This window comes from Podarcis vaucheri, assembly GCF_965113315.1.
Source record: "Podarcis vaucheri genome assembly, chromosome: 11".
Taxonomy (NCBI): domain Eukaryota; kingdom Metazoa; phylum Chordata; class Lepidosauria; order Squamata; family Lacertidae; genus Podarcis; species Podarcis vaucheri.
This window is the reverse complement of record NC_138749.1, coordinates 64,680,204-64,705,756: the sequence shown is the minus strand read 5'-3', so window position 1 is coordinate 64,705,756 and position 25,553 is coordinate 64,680,204. Positions and strand designations below refer to the sequence as shown.

The 25,553-nt window shown below is 41.4% G+C and overlaps 2 protein-coding genes across 8 annotated transcripts in view; one reads left to right on the top strand and one right to left on the bottom strand.

Annotated features, from left to right (window-relative positions):
• Positions 1-25,553, bottom strand: part of TRPM3 (transient receptor potential cation channel subfamily M member 3) — a gene marked incomplete at its 5' end in the record, with an annotated part of 445,271 nt that overhangs the window by 318,567 nt on the left and 101,151 nt on the right. The gene's annotated exons all lie outside the window — the stretch shown is intronic.
• Positions 1,041-7,983, top strand: LOC309514618 (uncharacterized protein). 4 transcript variants are annotated; one of them, XR_014212091.1, is made up of 3 exons: positions 1,041-1,309; positions 3,313-3,359; positions 6,558-7,983. XR_014212091.1 is itself a non-coding variant. In XM_082191787.1 (3 exons), exon 3 carries the CDS (start codon positions 6,173-6,175, stop codon positions 7,646-7,648), a length of 1,476 nt encoding a protein of 491 aa, XP_082047913.1. In that variant the 5' UTR covers positions 1,041-1,309; positions 3,313-3,355; positions 6,133-6,172; the 3' UTR covers positions 7,649-7,983. The 4 variants fall into 4 exon arrangements, 3 of the variants coding, with proteins under 3 accessions (XP_082047913.1, XP_082047914.1, XP_082047915.1); XM_082191787.1 differs by having other exon boundaries at positions 3,313-3,355; positions 6,133-7,983; XM_082191788.1 differs by having other exon boundaries at positions 3,288-3,355; positions 6,133-7,983.

Genomic DNA, 25,553 nt, shown 5'->3' with positions numbered 1-25,553 from the left:
GACCCAAAAGACTGGGCCCATTTGAAGTCACGCAACAGGTCAACCCAGTGGCTTTCAGACTCCGGTTACCGAACCACATGAAGTTGCACCCAGTGTTCCACAGATCGTTGCTGTCACCGTATATAGGGGACAGAGAGGGGAGGGTCAATAGGGGACCAGCGATGGAGGAAAAAGAACACAGCTACCATGCAGCGGAGATCCTAGATTCCAGGTGGAAAGGAGAGCAAGTAGAGTATTTGGTAATGTGGGAAGGGGAACCGGAGTCGGAAAACACCTGGGTCAGGGCAGAGGATGTAGATGACGAGGTTCTAATTGAAACTTTTCATCAGAGATTCCCTCGAAAACCCCAGCCAGTGGCGAGGTTCCGGAGGGAATACTTCGCCACCACAGACGAAGAAGAGGAGTTGGAGGGGTTCTCTGATTCCGAGGTGGAGGAGGATTCAGCGAGTCGGAACAAAGACCGATGGAGGGAGATGTTCGAGACGTCGGAAGATGAAGAGGAGTCGTTTCGGGGTTTCAGCTCCTCACCGCCCAGAGGAGAGGGAGGGGGCGGGGGGGAAGGGGGCCCTGGAGGGGAGGTGGATGTCAGGGAACTGACATCAGAGGGAAAGGAGGTGATAGGGCTCCCAGAGACTGGGAGAGACTCAACAGCCAAAGCAGGGACCAGCAGGGGGAGCGCGGGGTCTCTGGAGGAGGATCTCAGGGATACTGAGAGAGATGCAGCAGCGCAGGCAGGAAGCAGGGGGGAGAAAGGGGTGAGAGACACATCCAGTGAAAATAGTGGGGAGGTGTCAGAAGCAGTTGCAGGGAGACCCATGCTTCGTCGGAAGCTGTCACGTCGTGAGTCCAGGAGACGTGTTTCCGTTAAGGAACTTCTTTGTTGGAGGCGTTTCCGCAAACAGCCACTGTCGGACTCTAACAGTGACTAGAGCAGACATGTCTGAGGAGCTCTGTCACACACAGAGGTTTGTGGGGCTGCACAAACTCTGAAGGGGCACCATTTTAAGCACAAGCAGCTAATCATCCCCTGATACCCGCCTTACATAGAAATGAGCCAATAAGATTTCAGTTTCTTTGTCTTGTACTAAGCCAATCAGCCACCAGCACATTCGTGGCCATGCTTTGTAACTTTGAATAAAGAGGAGATGCGGTGGGGCTAGAGAGACACACGCAGACGCGCTCTCTCTGACTCTCTCTCTCTCTCACCACACGCAAGCTCTCTGAAACAAACATCTCTTTGTCTGTGTTTATTCATCATCGCAACTCCAAACCGACATCTGGTGACCCCCTGACGTGATTCTGAAGAAAGGTAAGTAATCAGATCCCTTAAGAGCCAGCATTCCCCATACTAAACCCGACTTGGAAAAGTCTAAAGCGCGCTTAATTCGTTAGTATGGGAGGGGATTTAAGCAAGGTGCAAATGGCTCACGGGAGGGAACTTTACTCCCTAGTAAAGCAAACTGTAGACAAGGTTCAAATTTCTCTAAGAGAGATTGAACAGTTATTAAGGGAAATTAATTTTCAATGTCCTTTTTATCCAGCCGAAGGTTCATTACAAATTAGCACATGGGAGAAGATAGGGAAAATCCTTTTTTCCGAGCCACGGGCTCCAATTAACTGCCTACTCACATGGCAGAAATGTGCAAATGCAATTGCCAAATTAGAATTGGCTTCTCCCTCAGTTTCTCCACTGCTGGTAACTGCAGAGCCCCCCCCCCGCCATACCCACTGATTTTACCTCCTTCGTCTTTTTCATCACCCAGCCAAAATCCCCCTCCCTCCTCCTCTTGTTGCTGCCTCGTCTCAGTTTACAAATACCCCCCACCCCCTTCACCCCCTGCTTCTCAAGCCTTGAAGCAGCATGCCTTTGTTCCCTCCCCTCCCCCTTCTGAGCATGCTGTCCTGCCACCACAAAATGGAGCCGTCCGTGTGGGGCTTTTACAAGCTAAGCAAGATGGGCTTTTTTCAGTGGAAGAAACATCTGCGTGGCCTGGTGAAATACCATTAGTTTTCCCCCTCACTTATCAAAATGCCCCTGCAGGTAATCAGTTGCAGGTTTATCACGAAAAATTGCCTCATGAAAGATCTGAGAAAGGCAATCTCTGATTCAGGTCTTAAATCTTCTTATGTTATGGGAATTATAGAGGGAATTGCTTCTTCTTTTACGATGACTGCGTTTGACTGGAGAGATTTATTTAAGATGATGTTATCTCCAGCACAATTTTTAGTTTTTGAAAATGAATTCAAACATGCTGCCATAGCTCTAGCTGATCCAATGCATACAGCCAGCCAACTTTTTGGCTCTGCCCCATTTGATACCTTGGCTACCCAAGCCCTTTTGTCACCTTCACACTTTCAGCGCACGGCAACTTGCGTGCAGCGTGCATTTCGTAAAATTCCTGTTTCAGGAAAGCCTCTGAGTTCCTTTGTAAATGTTAAACAACAAAATACAGAACCTTACCATCAATTTATAGATAGACTGAAAGAATCCATCTGTAGGCAAATTGATAATGAAACGGCCCAGGATGAGCTGCTGAAAAAATTGGCATATGAGAATTCTAACACGGACTGCAAAAAAATGTTGCAATCGATCACAAGTCGTTCAAAATTTAGTATTGCAGATATGATACAGGCGTGTTCTGAATTTGGAAGCCAATCACATGCTATGTCATTGCTTGCTACTGCAATCCAGGCTTCCGTGAAGCAAACAGGTAATTGCTTCAACTGCCAGCGCCCTGGTCATTTTGCCAGGCAGTGCACAGCCCCAGGGGGGACTGCACGAAAGGATATTACTGTGAATACCACAACCAGACCTTCCAAAAAATGCCCAAAGTGTGGGAAAGGCTATCATTGGGCAAATCAATGGAGGTCTCAGGGAAACTTCAGTGGGCCCAGACTCTCGGGCCCCAAAGAATAGAGAGTTGTCAGCCTTTAGTTTCTGCTGCTGCAAAAGTTTCTAAAAATGTGCCTTCTGAATTTGCTATTGATTTGATAAATCAAGAGACCAAAAACACTGCATTACCTGGTGAAATTATAATTATGGCCAGCCAAATGGCAGGTCCACTTCCTTCTAATCTCACAGGTTTAATTTTACCTAAATTTTCTGCTGCAAAACAAGGCATTCAGGTCATCCCAGGTGTCCTGCCTCCTGACTATGTGGGCACAATCATGGTTCAATTTTGGAGCCATATGCCCATGCAGTTAACAAAAGGTGAATCTTGGGCTCAATTGGTGATGCTGCCTTCACCACCTGATGCTATTTCTGCTGTTGACACTAATCTGCACAGGCTCTCTTTATCTTTTCCCCCACAGCTTCTAGCTGTGACCCAACGTATTGGAAGAGAAAAACTCCTTCGTAAGTATAAAATTAATGGAAAAATATTGGAGGGTCTTATAGACACTGGAGCAGATGTTTCGGTCATATCCAGCAATTTTTGGGAACCAACTTGGCCCCTTGAATCTTCTCCTGAAGTGTGGGGCGTGGGAGGTAACCAGACTTCTTGCAAAAGCGCACAGTGGCTGCCTGTTACTTTGCCTGATAGCTCTGAAGCTATTGCATATATTCAGCCCTGTGTGCTCAAAATCCATCTCAACCTGTGGGGAAGAGATTTATTGCAACAATTAGAAGCAACCATTCAAATAAATGAGTAAGTTTGTGCTTCCACTTAGGTGGAAATCCACTGATCCTATATGGGTTCCACAATGGCCTCTTTCTACAGAGAAATTGATTGCTTTGAGACAATTGGTCGATCAGCAATTATTAGCTGATCATATAGAACCTGCATTTAGCCCTTTCAATACTCCAGTTTTTGTAATAAAAAAGAAAAATAATAATTATAGATTTTTGCACGATCTTAGACTCATAAATCGCATTATTGAACCCATGGGGCCTTTGCAATGTGGTATGCCTAATCCAAATATGATTCCACATTCATATCAATTGGCTATAATAGATCTGCAGGATTGCTTCTTCTCTATTCCCCTGCATGAAAAGGATCACAAATTTTTTGCTTTTACAATTCCAGAATTAAATAATTCCAAGCCAGCTGAGAGATACCACTGGAAGGTTTTGCCCCAAGGAATGATAAATTCTCCCACTATGTGCCAATATTTTGTGGATAAGGCGCTTCAATCTTTCCGTCTTAAGTATCCACATCTTAAGATTTATCATTATACGGACGACCTTGTTTTCTACGCCCCAGTCCTTCCCCCTAATTGGAAACATGATTTAACAACCTGTTTGTCTTTGTATGGTTTAAAAATTGCTCCAGAGAAAGTCCAGGAATCTCCCCCCTTTCAGTATCTAGGACATAAAATGATAGCTAGTTATTCTATTCCAATAATCCCTGAACTTCATATTTCAAAAACAATGAAATATGTACAACTGCAACAATTACTGGGAAATATTAACTGGATAAGGCCTTATTTTAAAATCCCTCTTGAAGTGCTAAGGCCACTGTTTTCAGCCTTAAAAGGCCATCAGTCTCCTGGTGAGCAAATCACCTTGACCTCTGATCAACTGAAAACTGTTACACAGTTGAAAGAAATCATGCGTACTCACTGGGTTGATCGAGCAATTCCTAATGTTATGCCTGATGTAGTCATAATGACAGATTCTGTACAATCTTTTGCTGCAATTATACAGATAGGTCCATCTAAAGTTCATATACTAGAATGGCTTTATTTACATCACGCACCAAGGAACACAGTAAACCCTTTAGTGGATCTCCTTGCTCAGCTCATTAGCAAGGGACGACGGCGTTGTAAGCATCTTTTTGGTATTGATTGTATCAAATTATTGTGCCTATGCCTTTAGAACAATGGGAAACTGCTCTCTCCACTAGCATGGATTTACAGTGTGCTTTAGCTGATTTTGTGGGTCACGTGGATTGTCATATTCCAGCCGATACTCGCCTGCAAATGAGCAAACAATTTCCCCTGTCCTTCTCTTCTATTTTGTCCCCTGTTCCTTTGGATGCCCTGACTGTTTTCACTGACGGGGCGCCTTCTAGGGGAGTTGTTGCTTGGCAACAGAACAAGGAGTGGCATAGCCTGTATACTCTACCACAAAAATCTGCTCAGCGTTCTGAGCTTGCAGCCGCTGTAAAAGCTCTGCATCATTTTTCTTCACAACCAATTAACTTGATTGTTGATAGCTTGTATGTTTCAAACGTCATATCCAGAATGCAAGGCAGTTATGTAAGTCCTTTATTGGATGATAACTTGTTGAGTCTTTTCCTGTCTTTACAAATGCTTCTTTCTAATCGTTCTCACCCACTCTTTGTAGTGCACATTCGCTCTCACCAACCTTTTCCAGGTTTCATTTCAGATGGAAATGCAAAAGCAGATTATTTGCTAAAAATTTTGCCTGTCTCTCCTATTGAAAGTCATGCCTTTCATCATCAGAATGCAAAAGCCCTTAGCCGCCAATTTCAAATTTCAATGGAAGCGGCGCGTGCAATAATTCAGCAGTGTCCTCAGTGCAGCAATCAGATTGGGCATCCCAGCCCTGGTGTTAATCCCCGTGGACTGGAAGCCAATCAATTGTGGCAAATGGATGTAACTCATTTTGCCCCTTTCTCACCATGGAAGTTTTTGCATGTCTGTATTGACACATTCTCAGGCTTCCTTTGGGTCACGCCTCAAAGAGGTGAGCAAGTTAAGCATGTTTGCAATCATCTTGTTCGTGCAATGTCAGTTATGGGCAAGCCTCATTCTATAAAAACCGACAATGCCCCAGCGTATTGTGCAAAAGGCTTTGCTAAATTTTGTGAAACTTGGGATATTCATCATCTGTTTGGCATCCCTTATAACTCTCAAGGCCAAGCAATAGTTGAACGCTCTCATCGAACCCTGAAAACTGCACTGAACAGGCAGGAAAAGAAAGCAGGCATTCCAAACTCACTTTCAGAAAAGGAAAGTTGGTTGTCTAGTGTACTTTTTACTCTTAATCATTTGAATATTTCCATACAGGATCATCACTCTTACACTCGCCTTCAAAAGCATTTCCAGCAAAAGGAAATTCTTCCAGCTCCACTGGTCCGCTATAAAATTCTACCCTCTAATGAGTGGAGTGAACCAGTAAAATTGATTACCTGGGGTAAGGGTTACGCTGCAGTTTCTACTCCACAGGGTGCTCGGTGGGTTCCTGCACGTTGTATCTGGCTGCACCATGGCATGGCGGCAGACTCTTCCAGATCCACTGCCTCAGTTCAACCACCAGCTCCAGATCACCCGCGATGTGACGTCCAGTCCCCCCAGGATTCGTAAGCGGGGAAATCGCAATGCCCCAGTGACGTGGGGCCAAATTAAATCGCTCTCTCTTCAAGCTGAACAGTATAGGAGGGAACAGCAGCTGGAAGCAAGCCCTACTAATCTGCTTCTATCCCTCATTGCTTGTCTTAATATGAATTCCATGATAATTCTCATTTTCAGTGTTTTATTTTTGCCTCTCTCTACTTCAGATCTTCCTACTGGTGATTCCACAACGCCAAATGTATGGGAATCGTTTGCAAAAACACTTAACGTGTCTTCCTTTTGCCTTACTCAGCAAGTAGCCATTGGTGAAATCCTTGGCTCTTGTCTCATTCCTGTTTGCCATGATCCTCATGACATACAAAATGATACTTGGTTTTTCTCATCCCTACCTCAAAATGATTCACTTCGCACTCTTGGATATACTGGCTACCATAATTGGGGCACTCAAGTGCGTAAACGCCCACCTTTAGCAATTGACTTGACAACACCATATGTGGCCTCTTATAACGTTACCTGTGCCCGTATGGTGAATTGTACAAAGTCAAACTGCGTGAAAATGGGCAAAAATAACTTTAATTGCTCTGATTATGTAAACATTTCTTATGTATATAAGTACACAGAACTACCAGCAGGCTGGTTTTGGTCCTGCCCAGGTTACACTTTCAATTACATTCCAGCAAACATTAGCCACGGTACACCTTGCTGCTTAAGCCGTCTGTCTATCATATTGCCTGAAAAACATCATTTCTCTTACTCTAGATATCAGCGCAGTGTTGAACTGTCTGATGACTGTGATGATCTTGTCTCTCTCCCTAGCAGGTCTGAATACATCTCTTTAGCTGTTTCTCTCTTAGGTGTTCCGGGTTTGGCTGTGCGTAATAGCGCAAATATTAATTCTTTAGCTTGCTCTGCAGCAAAATCCCTGAACTTTACATCTCAGGCACTTCATCTTCTCAACACAGAGCAAGCCGAACTTCACAACGGTTTATTGAAGACGAGGGCTGCTTTGGACTACCTACTCATGATCCATCATTATGGTTGCGAACAGTTCGAGGAAATGTGCTGTTTTAACATCACTGACAATTCTAAGGCCGTTCAAAGGCAAATTTCTCATTTGCAAAATCTTACTCACCACATTAAAAAGGATATCGGGTTTTCTGGTCTCTGGGATTCCTTCTCCTTGTGGTCTACCGCCTGGCTCCCTAATCTCAACTGGCTTCGCAATCTTTTTTATTATGCCATTGTTATTGTATGTATATTGATTTTGCTTTGTTGCCTTCTCCAATGCATTCCTAGCCTTACCAATCTTTTTTCTCGCCTTCTCTCTCCCCCCCAACCACCTAGTGCTCTCCTTGCAGCCTATTATGCGAAATGGCAACGCAACCAGTAAGAAAAAACAAAAACAAAAAGGGGAAATGTGGGTAGGATTATTTTGAGATTCGTTGGCACACCACTAATCTTGAAGTACTTTTGCCCCATCAACCCTGGCAGTATTATTTCCGGCATTCGATGGCAAACCACTAATCCGGAAGTATTGTTGCTTTATTCACCTAGTTGCCTTATCTCGCAAAGAAGAAAAAAAAGGAGGAGATGTAGACATGTTATCCTTATGTCCCAGTATAGTAAAACACTGGTTCTTTTCCCTCCTGCATTCTGGGAATTATTTCTAACATGCCTTGCTTCTAACAGACTAAAAAGTCTGTTTATAATCAGACACGCTTCCCTCTCCTTTCACGCACAGCACACGGCAAAAAGCCTGTCCCTGGCACACAGATCCCTGCATTCCATTCCTTGCATACCACACTTTTTTCTATTTTACTTCACTTAAGTTCACTTTAAGTTCACAATGAGATGTTAATCCTCAATGTATAATTAATTATGTGAGTCTATATTATGATTATAACATTAGTAATTGCCTTAGTCATATTATAATCAATCTTAGTCATAAGTGGATTAAGAGCTTATATACCTGTCTAAGTGTAGCTCTAACATTCTTTCTTTCATGTGCCAAAGATCTATGAAGCTATGTAAGCCCGCCTTACATAGAAATGAGCCAATAAGATTTCAGTTTCTTTGTCTTGTACTAAGCCAATCAGCCACCAGCACATTCGTGGCCATGCTTTGTAACTTTGAATAAAGAGGAGATGCGGTGGGGCTAGAGAGACACACGCAGACGCTCTCTCTCTGACTCTCTCTCTCTCTCACCACACGCAAGCTCTCTGAAACAAACATCTCTTTGTCTGTGTTTATTCATCATCGCAACTCCAAACCGACATTATGTTATATGTTATGTTATATGTTATGTTATGTTATGTTGTTATGTTATGTTATGTTGTTATGTTATGTTATGTTATGTTGTTATGTTATGTTATGTTATGTTATGTTATGTTAGTTATGTTGTTATGTTATGTTTGGAAGCAAACTGTATGGCCTACAATTTATAAAGAAAAACAAGAATTTATAAATAAAAATAGAAGGGGAGGTAGAGTAAAAATGTAAGACTTCTAGCCCAGTAGGCCTGATTTAGAAGTGTTCACACCACATTTGGACCAAATACAATTTTAATATTTACAGCAGAATACAGTTATGGACAATACTGCCTGGATGGCACTTGTGATGTCCTGAAGCCACATACTCCTCTCAGTGTTGATTTACAAACTACATTGGTACCCCGGGTTAAGAACTTAATTCATTCTGGAGATCCGTTCTTAACCTGAAACTATTCTTAACCTGAAGCACCACTTTAGCTAATGGGGCCTCCCGCTGCTGCTGCTGCTGTGCTGCCACCGCGCAATTTCTGTTCTCATCCTGAAGCAAAGTTCTTAACCTGAAGTACCATTTCTGTGTTAGTGGAGTCTGTAACCTGAAGCGTCTGTAACCTGAAGCATCTGTAACCCGAGGTACCACTGTATTTTAAATTGTTTGTAGTCAGTAAAGGGGGGGGGCAATAAATGAACATATAAACATGTTGCACTTCATAAACTTAACATGGGGGGGTACCCAAAAATGAAGCTGAAAGCAGCCAAGCTTGCACCACAAACAGTGTTAGAAAGTGAGATATGAACACTAGGAGCTAAACAGCACCTTGAACTTAGGTTATGGGTGCAACAATGGAATGTCTAGGCACATTTTTTAATAACAAGAATAAAAGGCAAAAAAGAATTAACTGCAGCTAAAATCTTATATTCATTTTTCACATGGTCTAGTCCTCATCTGAAGACTGCAACAAACAAAGCCTGCCTTATGTGAGTCCCTTCTCCAGTCTTCAGAGAGTGGCTGGAAGTGGGGAGGCAGAAAAAGGTCCTCCTTTCCTTCCACTCTGCAGTTTTAATCTGAAATCCTACTCACAGTACTGCGTCAAGACCTCAGAAACTGCTTGTGCTAATGAAATTCCTTGTCGCAAAATGTGCCTAGAACAATGGGAGTTTCAAATGCTGACCACCAATGTGGGAACCCTGCCATAGCTGCTCATCAGAGAGCATTTTGTGACTTCCATTCCTTGACACATGCAGGCTTGATTCACACTTATCTTTGGGGTGCCACCCTACTGCTAATTCCCCCCACCAAAGAGCTGGCAATTCTATTCTTCACTTTTACCTGCACTACAAGTGAACAAAAACTGCAATGCAGTTAAATCAGAGAAGTGTGGGGACGGGACTCTTAAGAGCTCGATTGAAGCAGGCATTTACTAAGCCCCATGAGACCTACTATGCACAGCAGTCTATGTGAAAAAGACCTCCTCAGTGATGTGAAAACATTTACTGAATTGCCAGTGCCAACATAACAACTACACACATAATGTAGGGGCCATTTTCCAACACAGTTTGTCTTCCAGCTCAACAAAATACTTGCTGTACAAGATAGCATTCATCAGAATATCTACACATACTATTTTAAGAGTAAGTGGGCTTATACTTTACAAAAAGGAGGGACAGCTGTCTGATGATTCAAAATCACACTAGATCTTTAGACTTCCTTGTTTTAAGAGACACTTGTATTTTATTTGACAGGGAAGGTGTGGCAGCTATCCATCCGCCACAGTACAGAATGTGTTTCACAGCTGACAAAAGGAAATATTTTTTCTGTTCTTTCCAAGCAAATATCATAAATGTGTTAAACCAACATAAGATGATGAAACTTACCATGACATTCAAGAATTTCTTGCTGTGTATATCTGAATACAGTGGTACCTCGGGTTAAGAACTTAATTCGTTCTGGAGGTCCGTTCTTAACCTGACACTGTTCTTAACCTGAGGTACCACTTTAGCTAATGGGGCCTCCTGCTGCCACCACCACACAATTTCTGTTCTCATCCTGAGGTAAAGTTCTTAACCCAAGGTACTACTTCTGGGTTAGTGGAGTCTGTAACCCGAAGAGTTTGTAACCTGATGTGTTTGTAACCTGAGGTACCACTGTACACGAGCACTATCAAATTTATTTCAATGTTTCCTTCCAAGAGATGTAGCTGTGTTAGTCTGTTGCAGTAAAAACAAGGAGAATGTTTGTGGCACCAGCAGCAGCACAGTCCTAGTCCTCTGTGTGCCGTGATGGTGGCAGTGGGGGAGAGTGTTGGCTGGTACACAGTCCCCTCTCCAGCAGAAAGGAGTGCGACAGGTTGGAGCCAACCTTCGAAGCTCTCCCACAAATGGTAGCCATCAGAAAACTCTGAAATGGTACGGTTGCCAGTAAGTTTGGAACCACGAGATAAACCCACCGCTCCAAATCCTCGTGCCCCTGAGCTGACATAGCAAAATAATAATAAAAATTATAAATATGCATTTCAAACATGTCCTGTGCTCATGTGCCCATTAGAGGAGAACCACATATAAATAGCACACCATAATCCATGTGCCACTCAGGTGTGCACAGGTGCAAAACACTAAAACATACCTTGGTCTACAAAACATCCAAGGCATTTTGTAATGTTAGAAAATCCCAGAGAAGAGCAGAAATGTTGCATGTAAGTTGCTATATTAAAGGCCCCAGTGCTTAAAACTGTAGCACAAAGCTCTTAAACATTGATTTTTATAATAATAACAACTGTTTTTGTACTGATCTCATCTCTACTGAACATGATTTTGATGAGTTAATTATATTTCCCTAAAATTACATAATTGTTATGCCACCTTAAAATCCTATCATCACCAGATAACCATTTCCAGATAATCGTTCCATTTGACATTCCATACAGAATTAAATTATTATTATTTTTAATGCTGTATTATGTTTTTAATATTCTATTATTATTATTATTATTATTATTATTATTATTATTATTATTATTATTATTATTAAAATGCAAGAGCTTCCTTTCATGTTGTAGTAAGAGAGCTTGATGTAAAAATATGTTAAAATAAATGAAGCATTAAAGTAATCTGTTCCAGGTTGGATTTATTTATTTAGGAAATCTCTTGAAAGCAACAGAGGGCTGCCATCAAGTGGCTGAAGATAGTACAATGAAAAGGGATGCAATTCAATTACACTATCCAGTAGTGGTTTACTTAAAAGAAAACAAAGAACAGCAAGCTATAAATTAAAAGTTTATTAGGTAAAGTAACAATGTGTTCCCTCAAATATGGTAGAAGTGATATGTGAAAGAATTACGGAAACATTTTATTGGAAGCAATAAATACAGATAACCATAACAAAACCAAAGAACACACACTATGGACATAAGCGTTTCCTCTAGGCCAAGGTGAGGAACGCCGGCCCATGAGCCACATCTGGCCTCCCTGTTTGCCAGGCCTGCTGTCACTGCCACCACTGCTACTCACTGAGGGTGGATCAATTGTGGTGGCGGCGGCTATGGAACTTGTTGGTGCCCTCAGCCACATGCAGAATAGAAATGGGTGTTCACTAAAGAGGTGGCGACATCCAAAATATATTGTCCTTCCAGCCTCAAGATGTGTAGGGAGCATGGAGGTCAACTTTTTCTAAAGATGTGATGCTTAGTTTTATTGATATTATTATTTTAATGATGTACATACTCTTGGTCTGGAACCACATGGTGAAAGATGGGTTAGATATTCCTCAAAATAAATTATTGAATTAGCCCATGGTGGACGGCCTCAGACCAAGAGTATGCAGTGAGCTGGGGGGGGGGATGGGAGATCCAAGTGAGATGGAGAGAATGGGAATCCCTCCTCAAATTTCTTATGAAGGAAAAAGAGAAAAAAATGAGATGGCCTGAAAAAGAGCAATTTCACAGAAACATGCACACACATTCTCTCTCTCTCTCCTAAAAGCACCAAGTGGGTAAAAAATGCTGGAAAGGTTCCCCTATTTGGGGTTCTAGTCCCGCCTCCTTCAGTTTCACCCACGCAGGTGGGATTGGGAATTTTCTTCTGTTTTCATTCATAAAAAAAGTTCGCTGTTCCATTCTATCATTTTGCCCACATTGCAGTCAAGATTCTTAGCTTGTGGAAATCATATCAACACAGCCCTAAATTTCTACCACACCCAGATGTTTTCAACCCAGAATGTCAGGAAAGAAAAACCACTATTCCATGTATTTTAGTTTTAAAACAGATTCAAGGGAAGGAGCATCTTGATGGTTCTATTCATGCTGAATCAATATGTGACTCATATGTTCTTAACTACAGCAGAAAAAGAGAGGCACCATAGTCACACATAACCTACTAAATGCCTCTTCTACTAAGTACTTATCACCCAAATCAGCAAGGACTTTGGTAGTTTCTCTGTTACTATTGTTATTTTTACACAATCCTGGGCTCCATTCGGATGAAGGGAGGGCTAGAAAAAATGAAAAATAAATAAATGCAGAGCGTGTGCTCACTAATGTGAGCCAGGGTTCTTACATGGCCTCTGAGCAGAGTGGCATCAGAATCATGGTCAAGAATGGAAAGATGAGACTTGATATGTATACTGTCCCACACCAGAAGTGTGGGAGTATCTGAAGAAGTGTGCATGCACACAAAAGCTCATACCAATAACAAACTTAGTTGGTCTCTAAGGTACTACTGGAAGGAATTTTTTTATTTTGTTTCGACCAGAATACAGTGACTCATAGCAGCAGATGGCAGGCTGAATGCTTCTGTCTGGGAACTCACTAACTACCATTGGATGGTGTGTCTATAAACCTGTGGTCTTTGCCCTTCAACAACTAATTAAACAAAAGTAGCCATTCTTAAGCACTTAATTACCCCTAGCCTTTGATGGAACAATCCCTAAACTAACTGGCTGCTGCCCTAGGACCTACACAACTGACACTTTCTGGCTCCTGCCCCATTGCTAGCCCACTGGTACCTATTTAAATCCCTCTAGGTCAGGCATGTCCAACATCCGTTTTGGGGGCCTAATCCGGCCCTCTGTTTCACTTGATCTGGCCCCCGTGGCAGTATATATATATATTTTAAAAAAGTTCAAGAACCTCAATCCTTAAAAAAGCTCAGCAACTTCAGTCGGCCCTTATGCATGTTCACTTTATCAAATCTGGACCTCTTTGAAAAAGGTTTGGGCACCCTCGCTCTAGGCATATCGGAAGGTCTGTGGCTCCAACCTTGAGCAGGACCAGGGCTTCTGAGAAGAAATCAGAGCAAGGGGGAGGGAATTCAAGCCCCACTGTGCCCAAAAAAGGAATAGGTCAAAGTCAATAATTGGTATAATTGGGTTTTTTTTTGGAAAAGGAGCATTTTAATGTTTTTTAATGGCTGAGACTGTAGATTTGGCAAGGCATGGTATTCTGCTTGCAGTTCATAAGATACAGATACCTTGGCTACAGACCAGAAAAACTAAGGTTCTAATCTCTCTGCAGCCTCAAAGTCACCAGGCCACTGATCTTAAACAGGTGTGTGAGAACCCACTCGGAATCACAGCTTGATCCAAAGTGGGTTGCAGCAGTAGCACTGCCACCCTACAAATATGTGTCAAAAAAAGAAAATAAGAAATGGGTCCTCAAATGCACATTTGGGTTAAAGGTGAGTCACAGATCTGAAAAGTTTGAAGACTAGGTCAGCAAGTCGCTATCTACCATTTTAAAAATGATAACAATGAACTATCTTATAGATAGTTTTGAGGATAAAGTCACTTTCTTTGCTCTATGGTGATTTAGATGCTACTGCTATCAATCTTCTGTGCAACCTTTTCAGTTTACACAGCCTGATGACATGAACAAAACATTTGCAGAAACTGCTTATCTGGGCTGCCATACATCTGGACACAGCTGGAATATGGCAGCGTCCTGGCAGAAATTGCTAAAATGCCCATGAAAATCCTGACATATGGCAACCCATGTTGGAAGTCTAGATTCTGGAGAATTTCCTTAAAGATAGGTCAAAAACTTCAATATTTCTTTGAGGGGTTTTTTTTTGGGGGGGGGAGGTCAACAAATTTTTGTAATATGGCAACTCTAGCCTAACTACTCAAAATATATGTTTCTCCTATTGCCTTAATATAATTGAGGGATTTTTGTGTCCCATGTTAAGCAAAAGAAAGACTGAAACTAAGCCATGGCAGCCTCTCTCTGTTAATTTCATCACGCTGCTATGGTAAGTGTGGTAGTTTATCAGTTGGCACAGAAAAATAATAGGGACCATCTTGAAATATGGAATTAATAATCATAACTACCTTATTATCTTGAATTCATTACTAAGCAATTATATGTTGTCATAAAACTAAATGTAAAAAAAGAAAGAAACTTTACAAAAAAGATAAGAGAAATCTTGGTGTGCTTTTACAAGTGTGTAGGTGTTTCTTTTCTTATACACACAGTACTTAGAATAGATAGTTAATACCCTGCTATAAGACCTTTTGAAAAAGCCCCATATTCAATCTGTGTGGTAAGACAAGTTGTTCTTTCTAGCTAATGTGTAACACCCACGTAAATTCACTCAAACACAAATTTACAGGTGGCATGACTAACATCAAGTACAGTAAGGTAGAGAGGTTTTGAATTTTCTTCCAACATAAAAGAGGCATAGCCTCAGTTTCAATTTTCACTGTGCTTTTGTGCCATAATTTGTTTGACAAGTTGTCATATCTCTGTATGTATTTGATTTGGAAATACTTTAACTCTGAAAAGAATTAAATGATAAAATTCTGTAAATCTATCACATATATTTAAAAATAAAACAGACATCCTCCCCATAAAATCATAAAATAAACAGTTTGAGTAGGGTGTCGCTGAAGCTTTAGAAGGGTTCAAAGTAACTACACTGTTTCAACAGATTTTGAACAAAATTCAGGTCAAATTTGTAAGCCTGAATTTTGGTTGGTGGAAGCCAGTGTCACTCGCTGGTATGAGGAAGATTGTATTGAGATGATCTAAGATGACTCCCTCTGAGTTTGTCTTGCTTCTCTCATATATCCAGATAACAATTGTTGCAAGTTTGTGAGAAGACCCCCTAAACCCAATAAATGAACGAATGTCAGAATCTAATTAATATTTGGAGTACTGAAGGGAAGATTCCAGGCCAGTGGAAAATTACAGGCTGAGCTTCCGGTATCGGAAGAGGCAGTGCCATGACAAGGTGTTGATGACCCACATCGAAGAGGAATCTTGCACGCTACAACCTACAAAACCTTGCCCACCTTTGATTTCCCCATCATTGCCAATATCCTCAATTATCTATGTTTACAGACCGTGGTTTACATCCAAAAGACTAGCCACCTCAAGAACCACATTCTGCAGTCACAGTCCCAAAACTATAGGTGATCTACAGTTTACATTATATTGCATGCTGTTTTCTTCTTACATTCATTCAGGCATCAGTTGAAGGTTCATTTAGTTTTGCAGGCATTTGGAGCATAGCAGGAGTGGTCCTACTTGTCTAACTGTCTGAAACACCTTTTATTCCTGTGTCGTGAATATCACTGATTGCCATATGCTATTGCTATTATATTTATTGTAAATGGTGAATTTCATTTTATTTTTATGCTATGTTTTATGAATGTTGTTAACCACCCTGGGCTCTGTTTGAGGAAAGGTGAGATACCAAAAATAACAAGACCAATAACAAGAGAGAGATAACACAGATAGTGCAGGGTAGATACAAATGTTATTTTGGTGTCACAGAGGAAAACATCTGGTATCTGAAGAAGTGTGCATGCACACGAAAGCTCATACCAAGAACTAACTTAGTTGGTCTTTAAGGTGCTACTGGAAGGAATTTTTTTAATTTTGACTATGGCAGACCAACACGGCTACCTATCTGTAAGAGGAAAACACCGCCAGTGTCTTCAGCACCTTGGATTTCAGGATATTCTGGAGGTTGGAGCAAAGCTATTTCTAAGATGTTTCCATCAGAATGTCAATCAGGTAAGTTTTTCTTTAACAGTAAGCAAATAATACACAGTGTAACTCGGGTTACATACGCTTCAGGTTACAGACCACTAACCCAGAAATATTACCTCGGGTTAAGAACTTTGCTTCAGGATGAGGACAGAAATCATGCAGCAGCGGCACGGCGGCAGCTGGAGGCCCCATTAGCTAAAGTGGTGCTTCAGGTTAAGAACAGTTTCAAGTTAAGAACGGACATCCAGAACGAATTAAGTTCTTAACCTGAGGTACCACTGTAGTACATTAAGTGAAGAGATTAAAAGAAAATTAGGATGTAACAGTGTTTATCCTTCCCCCCCCCAAAAAAAAAATATCATCCAGCATACCAGTTAAGAGCATAAAGTAAAATATAAGACAAACCCATATCTTCCCCAATATGCTGGTATTATAAAACCATTATTTTATGTAAATGTGGGTGAATATAGTGAATATAGTGAAGTTCTAAGTACCTTGTGAATTTCAACAGCAGCTGGACACCTCTACCTGTTTCTGGAGAGTTACCACCTGGGTTCAGTAATGTCACGTATTAAATTCTAAAAGTCCACTGACTACTAAAAACCCCTTGACACCAGAGCATCTTTAAAACCCCTGTGAAGCAAACACACTTTATGTACACGCCACTAGATGTCTCTAGCTGCATTTATTATAAAGAAACTGGTCGGGCGACTACATACAGCTATAATTTTAAAATATAATACCTGGTCTGATTCTGAACTGGGTTAGACAAACTGAGTTATCTTGCCCCCAGTTGCCTAGTTAGCTCTACAACATGTGACTCTGCCGATTGTCATTTGACAATGCAACTAGGTCTCAACTTCTTCCCTATCCTGTAGGCAAGGTCTCTCTGAGTTCCTCATCCATTTTAAGAGATGACTGTGCTACCTGTTATTGTTTGCTCCTGTCCCCTCCTCACCAAGGAGGAGAGAGGAGGAAGGTGGGGTGGAGGGAAGTCATCAGTATTCTAGCCAGGTAAGCATTGGGGTGAGTGGGAGCAAAAGGTCTTAGCTAGCTTGGACTATAATCTGAGCCAGCCAGAGAAAAATTATGGAGGCAGAGGAATAGATGGGCAAAGGCTGAATACTGGCATTCTTCACAACAGCAATAGGAAACCTATGGTCACAGAATGATGTTGGACTACAACTCCCATTGTGGTCTTCTTGTTCTTAATAATTTATTCTCCAACTTTTCCCCTGAAAAATGCACCTTACAAATAAAAACAAGAACCACTAAAACCATAGAAAAAATAAATAATTAAAAACAATTAAACACTGACAGAATTAAAATCTGTTTAAAACATACCAACAATTAAAATTAAATTAAATTTAAAAAGCATGGCGCCAGCCCTTTAACTAAAAGCAGTCAATTCCCCAAAGCCCGTTGAAACAAGGAAGTCTTTACCTGCCGGCAGAAGCAGCGCCAAGAGGGAGCCAGTCTAGCTTCTCTGGTGAGGAAGTTCCAGAGTCTGGGAGGAACTCCTGAGAAGGCCTGCTCCTGCGTCCCCACCAAGCATGCCTGGCAGGAAGGCGGGACCACGAGAAGGGCCTGCCAGGAGGTTCACAGGAGGGAATATGGTCTTTCAGATAGCTTGGACCTAAGTTTGCACTGTGCCTGGAAAGAGACCAGCAGCCAGCAGAGGAGTTCTAGCTTTTTTAGAATGGCTTAACTGTTTTTAACAGGTTAAGAACTTACCGTATTTTTTGCTCAATAAGATGCACCTGACCATAAGACGCACCTAGTTTTTAGAGGGGGAATGCAAGGAAAAAAATATTCTTTAAAGAGAGCGCATCCCAGGCTCTGCTCAGCGCTCCCTTTCACGAGCCGCGTGGAGCGTGTGTGCAGCGCTCGCAGGCTTTTCCCCAAGAGCTGCACACACGCTCCGTGCGGCTCTTGCCAGCATTTGCAGGAGGTGGGGGAGGGGACTGAGGGGCTGCCCTCTGTCCTTCCCCTACCTCCCGCAAAAGTCAGCAAGAGCCTTGCGCTCTTTAAAGGGAGCGTGACTCTTGGGGGCTTTTCTGGGAGGTGAGGAGAGGGACAGAGCCGCATGCTCTGTGCCTTCCCCCACCTCCCGCAAGAGCCTTGCACTCTTTAAAGAGAGCGCGGCTCTTGCTGGATTTTGCGGGAGGTGGGGGAAGGGACAGAGCACGTGGGATAGCCGCACACAGCCTCTCCTGGGCAGCGGGAGGAAGTCTCCACAAGAGCCGCGCTCCCTTTAAAGAGCACACGGGGAAAGAGTGCACGGGGGGAAGCCCCCAAGAACCGCGCACATGCTCCACACGGCTCTTTAAAGGGAGTGCTGAGCAGAGCCTCCCGCCTGCATTCGCTCCATAAGATGCACACACATTTCCCCTTACTTTTTAGAAGGGGGAAAGTGTGTCTTATAGAAAAATACGGTAATTCGTTCCGGAGGTCCGTTCTTAACCTGAAACTGTTCTTAACCTGAAGAACCACTTTAGCTAATGGTGCCTCACGCTGCCACCACGCCGCTGCTGCACGATTTCTGTTCTCATCCTGAAGTAAAGTTCTTAATCCGAGGTACTATTTCTGGGTTAGTGGAGTCTGTAACCAAAAGCGTCTGTAACCCAAGGTACCACTGTATTTTTAAAAGTTGCTTTACTGTGGATATGCTTGCTGCCCTGGGCTCCTTTGGGTGGCAGAGTGGGATAAAACTGGATGGATATACAAATAATCCCTGAGCACTGACCCTGCTGGGTTAGGCAGCAGCAACAGGGAAACTGAGGCATCTCTCACACACACAGTTTAGCTGTCCACATCCGCCTTCCACCACCCACTGGTTCCTTTGCAGCAAAACACACACACATTCCATGCTCTCTATGGAGGCTGCATCGAGACCCAAAGTAAGCAGTGCTTTTCTTCCAGAAAAAAGGTATTGGTACCCTTGAGCACTCCCAGGAAAAAATCTCTGGATGTAAGTAGGGTAGGAAGGGCTTTGCCTGAGCCTCGTGCAACTGAGACCAGGTGGGATTGAGGTGCCGGTGTTGCATGAACAAAATGGGGTGAGCAAAGGCTGTGGGTGAGCTGGACTGAGCATTTCACATTGCTAATCTTTCCTCCTAACCAAGATTCCTAGAAAGGAAGGGAATTTGGGAGGTGGGGGGAAGCTGGGTCAGACTGCAAGTCCAAAAGCTGCTTCCTGGCCTGCCTTCTCCATTAGGTGGGTGCTTTGCTTTGCTCTTTCCGAAAGGTTGTTGACAACTGTGGATGAACTAAAGTCCATTGTGTGGCTAGGCTTTCTGACGTGTGTGGTGCTGTTTGGCTGGGTGCCACCTATTGCCACATCCCCTAGTTCAATTTTTTTTCCATCAACCCAAAGGAAAGGATGCAACCTACACTTCCTCAGCAGTTGTTTTGGTTTATGTATTTTTATTTGTACAATAGCTCTAATGCAAAGAAAGCATCTGTATTAAAAATAAAATCTGCCCTTGCAGAGGGAACACTACAAAAATCGTTCTGACAGTCATTTTAGGTAAAGTAAATATTATATCACAACATATATCCTTCATAAATCTAGTCAACTTTGGTGGCTCCCTACTGGGGTTCTTTCCTCTCAGGAACTTTATTTTAGTAAGGTAAAGGACCCCTGGACAGTTAAGCCCAGTGAAAGGCGACTATTGAGGCTGTGGTGCTCATCTCGCTTTTCAGGTCAAGGGAGCCGGTGTTTGTTCACAGACAGCTTTCCGGGTCATGCAGCCAGCTGGACTAAACTGCTTCTGGTGCACAGCACATCATGACAGAAGCCAGAGCACATGGAAACACCATTTACTTTCCCAATGCAGCAGTACCTATTTATCTACTTTCACTGGCATGCTTTCTAACTGCTAGGTTGGCAGGAGCTGGGACAGAGCAACAGGAGCTCACCACTGTTGTGCAGCACATGACTTTTGGGAGAAAAATAAGAGAGACTTTTAATCTGGACAGCCAGATAGTTCCAAGACAACAAAAAGAAGCAGCAGAACTCCTGGAAGGAGCAGTGGGAGGTGTAGATAGCCAAATAGGAAAATTAACAAAATCTCCAAATGGCAAACCTTAAAATTGGTTGGAATGTAAATGGGCTTAACAGCAAGGCCAAGAGAAATAGAATTGAGCATGTAATTATCAAACAGAACTTTGACATAATTTGTTTACAGGAGGCACACATTGCAAAAAAAAGGGGGGGAAAGAAACTTATAGCAGCAGATGATACCAAGAGAAGGGTGTGTGTGGTATTTTATATAAAACCTGCACTTGAACAAAAACTGATTTAAAAAGATGAGAAAGGAAGAATATTAATAGTACAAATTAAAGGAAAAGGATAGACTCATCTATGCACCAAATGAGAATAAATCGGATTAATATTTTTTTAAAGTTGGGAACAGAGTTGTTAGATTATGCAGATGAAAAGATCATATTGATGGGAGATCTAAATGGTGTTCCCTCATTATAGTTGGATAGGACAGTTAGAAAAAAGGAAACAAAAGAAGGTAGATTGCCAAAGGCCTTTTTTGAAATGGTAGAAACTCTTAAATTGGTTGACATATGGAGAATAAGACATTTGTTTGACAAACAGTTCACTTTTTATTCCAATGTGAATGAAAGCAGTGCCAGGACAGACACTATCTGGATGACAAAGGAGATGGAATTGAGAGTTAAAAAAAATAGAAATAGAACCCAGAACTTTCTCAGATCATAATGCCATTGTAATGGAATTAAAAGAGAAAGTCAAACATCATTTAGATGGAAACTAAATGAAGACATGTTAGAGGACCAATCTTTTGTGGATAAAGCAAGGAAAGCTCTGGGAGACTAATTTGAGTTAAATTTGAATAAGTAGGTTTCATTGCAAATAGTATGGGACACCAGCAAGGTGGTTATGAGAGGGCTGTTTGTCCAACAAAATTCAATAAAAAAGAAAGGGGGGAGAGAAAAGAGAAATTTTAGATGCAATTCTGGAAAAAGAGAAAGAATTAGCAAACAAAAAAAACAAAACAAAACAAAAAAAACCCTAACAAAGAAACAGTAAAACAGGCAATTAGGTCATTCGAAACACAATATTTAATGGTTATTAATATAGAAATAGGATGGAAAATTAAAAGATGCAAACAAAAATCTTTCAAGCATACCAATAAGTCAGGAAAATTACTGGCATGGCAAATAAGGAAAAAAAAGAGTAAAAAAAATATATCAACAAAATAAAGGCAAATGGCAAGATAACAGAAAAACCAAAAGAAATTAGGGAAGCCTTTGTCAAGTATTTTATTGAGTTATATAAAAAGGGAACAGAAAAGATACCAAAGATAGAGGAATATCTTAAAAAGAATAATTTACCAAAAATGAAAACAGATAAGTTAGCAGTATTAAATGAAGAAATAACAGGGTAAGAAGTCTTAAATGCAGTAAGTCAAGCAAAAGTAGGGAAATTGCATGGACCGGATGGGCTATCAGGTAAGTATTAGAAGAAACTGAGTAAACAGCTTGTGAACCCTCTAAAAGATCTGATGAATGAAATTCTAAAAATAGTGAACCTTCCGATCGGCAAGCCCAAGAGGCTCAGTGGTTTAAACCACAGCACCACCTGTGTCCCTTTTATTCTAGCAATTAAAAATCACACCTGATTTCAAACTTCAATTCATTGGTGCCCCATTTATATCCAATAGTTCCTGCCCCCTAGCCTTCTTTGATCTATTCAGGACTTCATAAATATATCAGAAAGATCAGAAAAATAGAGCGTTATCATCTTAGCCTGTACTGCTCATTGCCTGAGCAGGGCACCCATTCTGTTCCCCAGACTCTCCAAATGATTACTCAGGACACACAGCTTGGGTCACAACTTTTATGGATTATAGAGGAAGAGTTTGGCAAGGGGAAATAGTTTGGCCATCAGCCCACTTGCGGAGCTATACCGTTTTGGGGTCAACCCAAGGCAAAGAAGACCTAATGGCAAACATCAAGTAGGGGCCCCATTGCAACAACAAAAAAGTATTTCTTACTTTAGAAATTAGCTTTGGAAAAGCAAGACTATGCAATACTGCAATGAGGAAACATTGAAGTCTGCCTGCCTTTCAAAATTATTGGGCATAACATTTCCTGAGAGGAGAAAGTTATTAGCCTAGCATTTTGTGTTCTCCCAATTTTGCTTCTGATTTCAGTAATTTCCATTAAAGCTATAATAAATTTGAATCAACTAGCAGAAAGCCCTTTAAGCATAATCAAGACAATTTTCCAAGGTACAGAGAAATACTTCATTATTCTTCTAAGAATTATTTTCAAAGAAATGATTGCTGTTCCAATAAACATGTATAAAATAGCCCAGGTAGCATGTCCTCTCCCCATTCACTGAGGTGATCTTGGCTTTGGGAAAGGAAGGCAAATTTGCTTTGCTTACTAATCTCTTTTGTAGCTACCACTCTTAGGTCAGCATTGTTAGCATCAATCTTTGTGCTGCTGCAAAGATGGAATTATGTGAAACAGAAAGGCAGTACTAGACCACATGAACAGGTGACCCATTAATGAAAGACCCATTATGTGGTGCTGTTTTTCAAAAAGTGCCCAGAAACTTCAGCTGGTGCAGAAAGTAGCAACTATTGAAAATGAGAGAGAGAGACAAAACAGTATGAATCTAATGTTTTTGTTATGTGACTTTTTTGTGCCTTTGTATTTTGCTTTATTTCTTTTTTTTCTCTTTTTTATCCTTTTTGGATTGTTTTGTGGTTTTTTATGTTGGTGTATATGTCAGAAATAAAATAAAAAGAATTTTCAAAAAAAAGAAAATGTGTGTGTGTGAGAGAGAGAGAGAGAGAGAGAGAAAGAGAGAGAGAATGGACCACATTCAGAAGTGACTCCACTTTTGCATTTCTAGGTCCAATTCAAAGTGTGAGCCCAAAGTGAGGCCAGACCAGGATACCTAAGGAACCATCTCTGCCAATATCTGAGCTGTATTTGGTTGGCAAGTGAGAAGGGATGCTTGAGGAATGAATTATTTGTGAACGCTGATAAAAACTAAACTGATGCACATCTTCCAGAATAATCTGTAAACTGGAATGCAGCAATCCTTCAGATTCCACACTTCTCTAAATTTTACGATGTAGCCCTTAGCTCAAAAAAGGGAACAAATGTGGATAAAAAGGTGTGTTCTAGAATAAAATACAATTAGAAAGGCATACTTTTGAGAGAAATACACGGGAAATGGTTATATTGTGAGTAAAAAATTGCCATTAAAGAAATTTAAATACATTTTTGAGCATTTTTTAAAAATGCAGATTTATGCAGAAATTAGAAGAAATTTATGAATGCATGTGAAACTGGCATGGACCAGAGAGACTGATCCAAGCATCCCTAAATGTGGCTGTTCTGTCTCTCCATCAAGGAGCACCCACCTTGCCCCCCCCCTTTTTGATGGTTTCCCGTGGTCTTAGCTTAACAGGACAGGTGTTTCACATATCACTTTGATTATTGTTTTTAATTGACTTCCTGAAAAATTACATTGGATGGCAGATGAAGGTGATCGACTACATGGGACTAGCTGAGATGACCGGCAGGATCCGAGACCAAGGAAAAGAGACGGTGGAGGAAGACTGGAAGAAATTTAAAGTCTATCTTAAGAACTATTATAAAATAAATGAATGCTAAAACGCCAAGGCTAGGAAATTAAGTGGTTACCGCTGTATTGAATTGGTAATGACAAGAGGGGTAAAAGGTCAATCAGTTAAATTTTGAAGTAAGGATTTGCTGAAAGAAATTTGATAACAGGGATGCAGAAAGGGAAGATATGGGGAAGTCGGAGAAATAGGGTTTATGAAAAGAAGGTTTTGAAATTTTACATGTCTATGTGTTTGTTTGTCATTGTATTGTGTTTTGTATGTGTTAATTATGTGTTAAAAAACCAATAAAAATTTATATATATATATATATATATATATATATATATGCAGGTTTTGGTGTCTTCGGGTGTCTTCCCGTGTAAGAGTCTTCCCGACTCTTACACGGGAAGACACCCGAAGACACCAAAACCTGCATTCCTGTACCCGTGAAAATCTACGAAAGCATATATATATATATATAAAATTACATTGGAAAGGAGCAGCCAAGCATACTAGGACTCAATTTCTTGACTTTAAGAAAGCCGACTTCATAAAACTTAGGGAAGTGCTGGGTGAGATCCCATGGACAGTAATACTAAAAGGAAAGGGAGTTCATGATGCCTGGGAGTTTGTTAAGAGGGAGATAGTAAAAGCACAACGTCAGGCAATACCAATGAGACGGAAACATGGAAGGTGCCTAAAGAAGCCAGGGTGGCTATCTAAAGAACTTTTAACTGAGTTAAGATTAAAAAAGGATGTGTACAAAAAATGGAAAAGGGGGGAAACCACCAAAGAGGAATTCAAACAAATAGCCAGCACGTGTAGACACAAAGTCAGAAAAGCTAAAGCACAGAATGAACTCAGGCTTGCTAGAGAGGTTAAAAGCAACAAAAAAGGCTTTTATGGGTATGTCCGTAGCAAAAGGAAGAACAAAGAAACAGTGGGGTCACTCAGAGGAGAAGATGGTGAAATGCAAACAGGGGACACAGAAAGGACTGAACTCCTCAATGCCTTCTTTGCCTCAGTCTTCTCCGATAAAGAAAACAATGCCCGACCTGCAGAATTTGGAGCAAATGATTCAGCAGAGGAAACACAGCCCAGAATAACTAAGGAGATAGTACAAGAATACTTGGCTAGTTTAGATGTATTCAAGTCTCCAGGGCCAGATGAACTGCATCCAAGAGTATTAAAAGAACTGGCAGATGTGATCTCAGAACCACTGGCAGTCATCTTTGAGAATTCCTGGAGAACAGGCGAAGTCCCGGCAGACTGGAGGAGGGCAAATGTTGTCCCTATTTTCAAAAAGGGGGAAAGAGAGGACCCAAATAATTACCGCCCAGTCAGTCTGACATCAATAGCAGGGAAGATTCTGGAGCAGATCATTAGGCAAACAGTCTGTGAGCACCTAGAAAGGAATGCTGTGA

Bases quoted from the DNA above. Each gene is read 5' to 3' on its own strand.
- LOC309514618 (XM_082191787.1), top strand. From the start codon at position 6,173: ATGGCATGGCGGCAGACTCTTCCAGATCCACTGCCTCAGTTCAACCAC.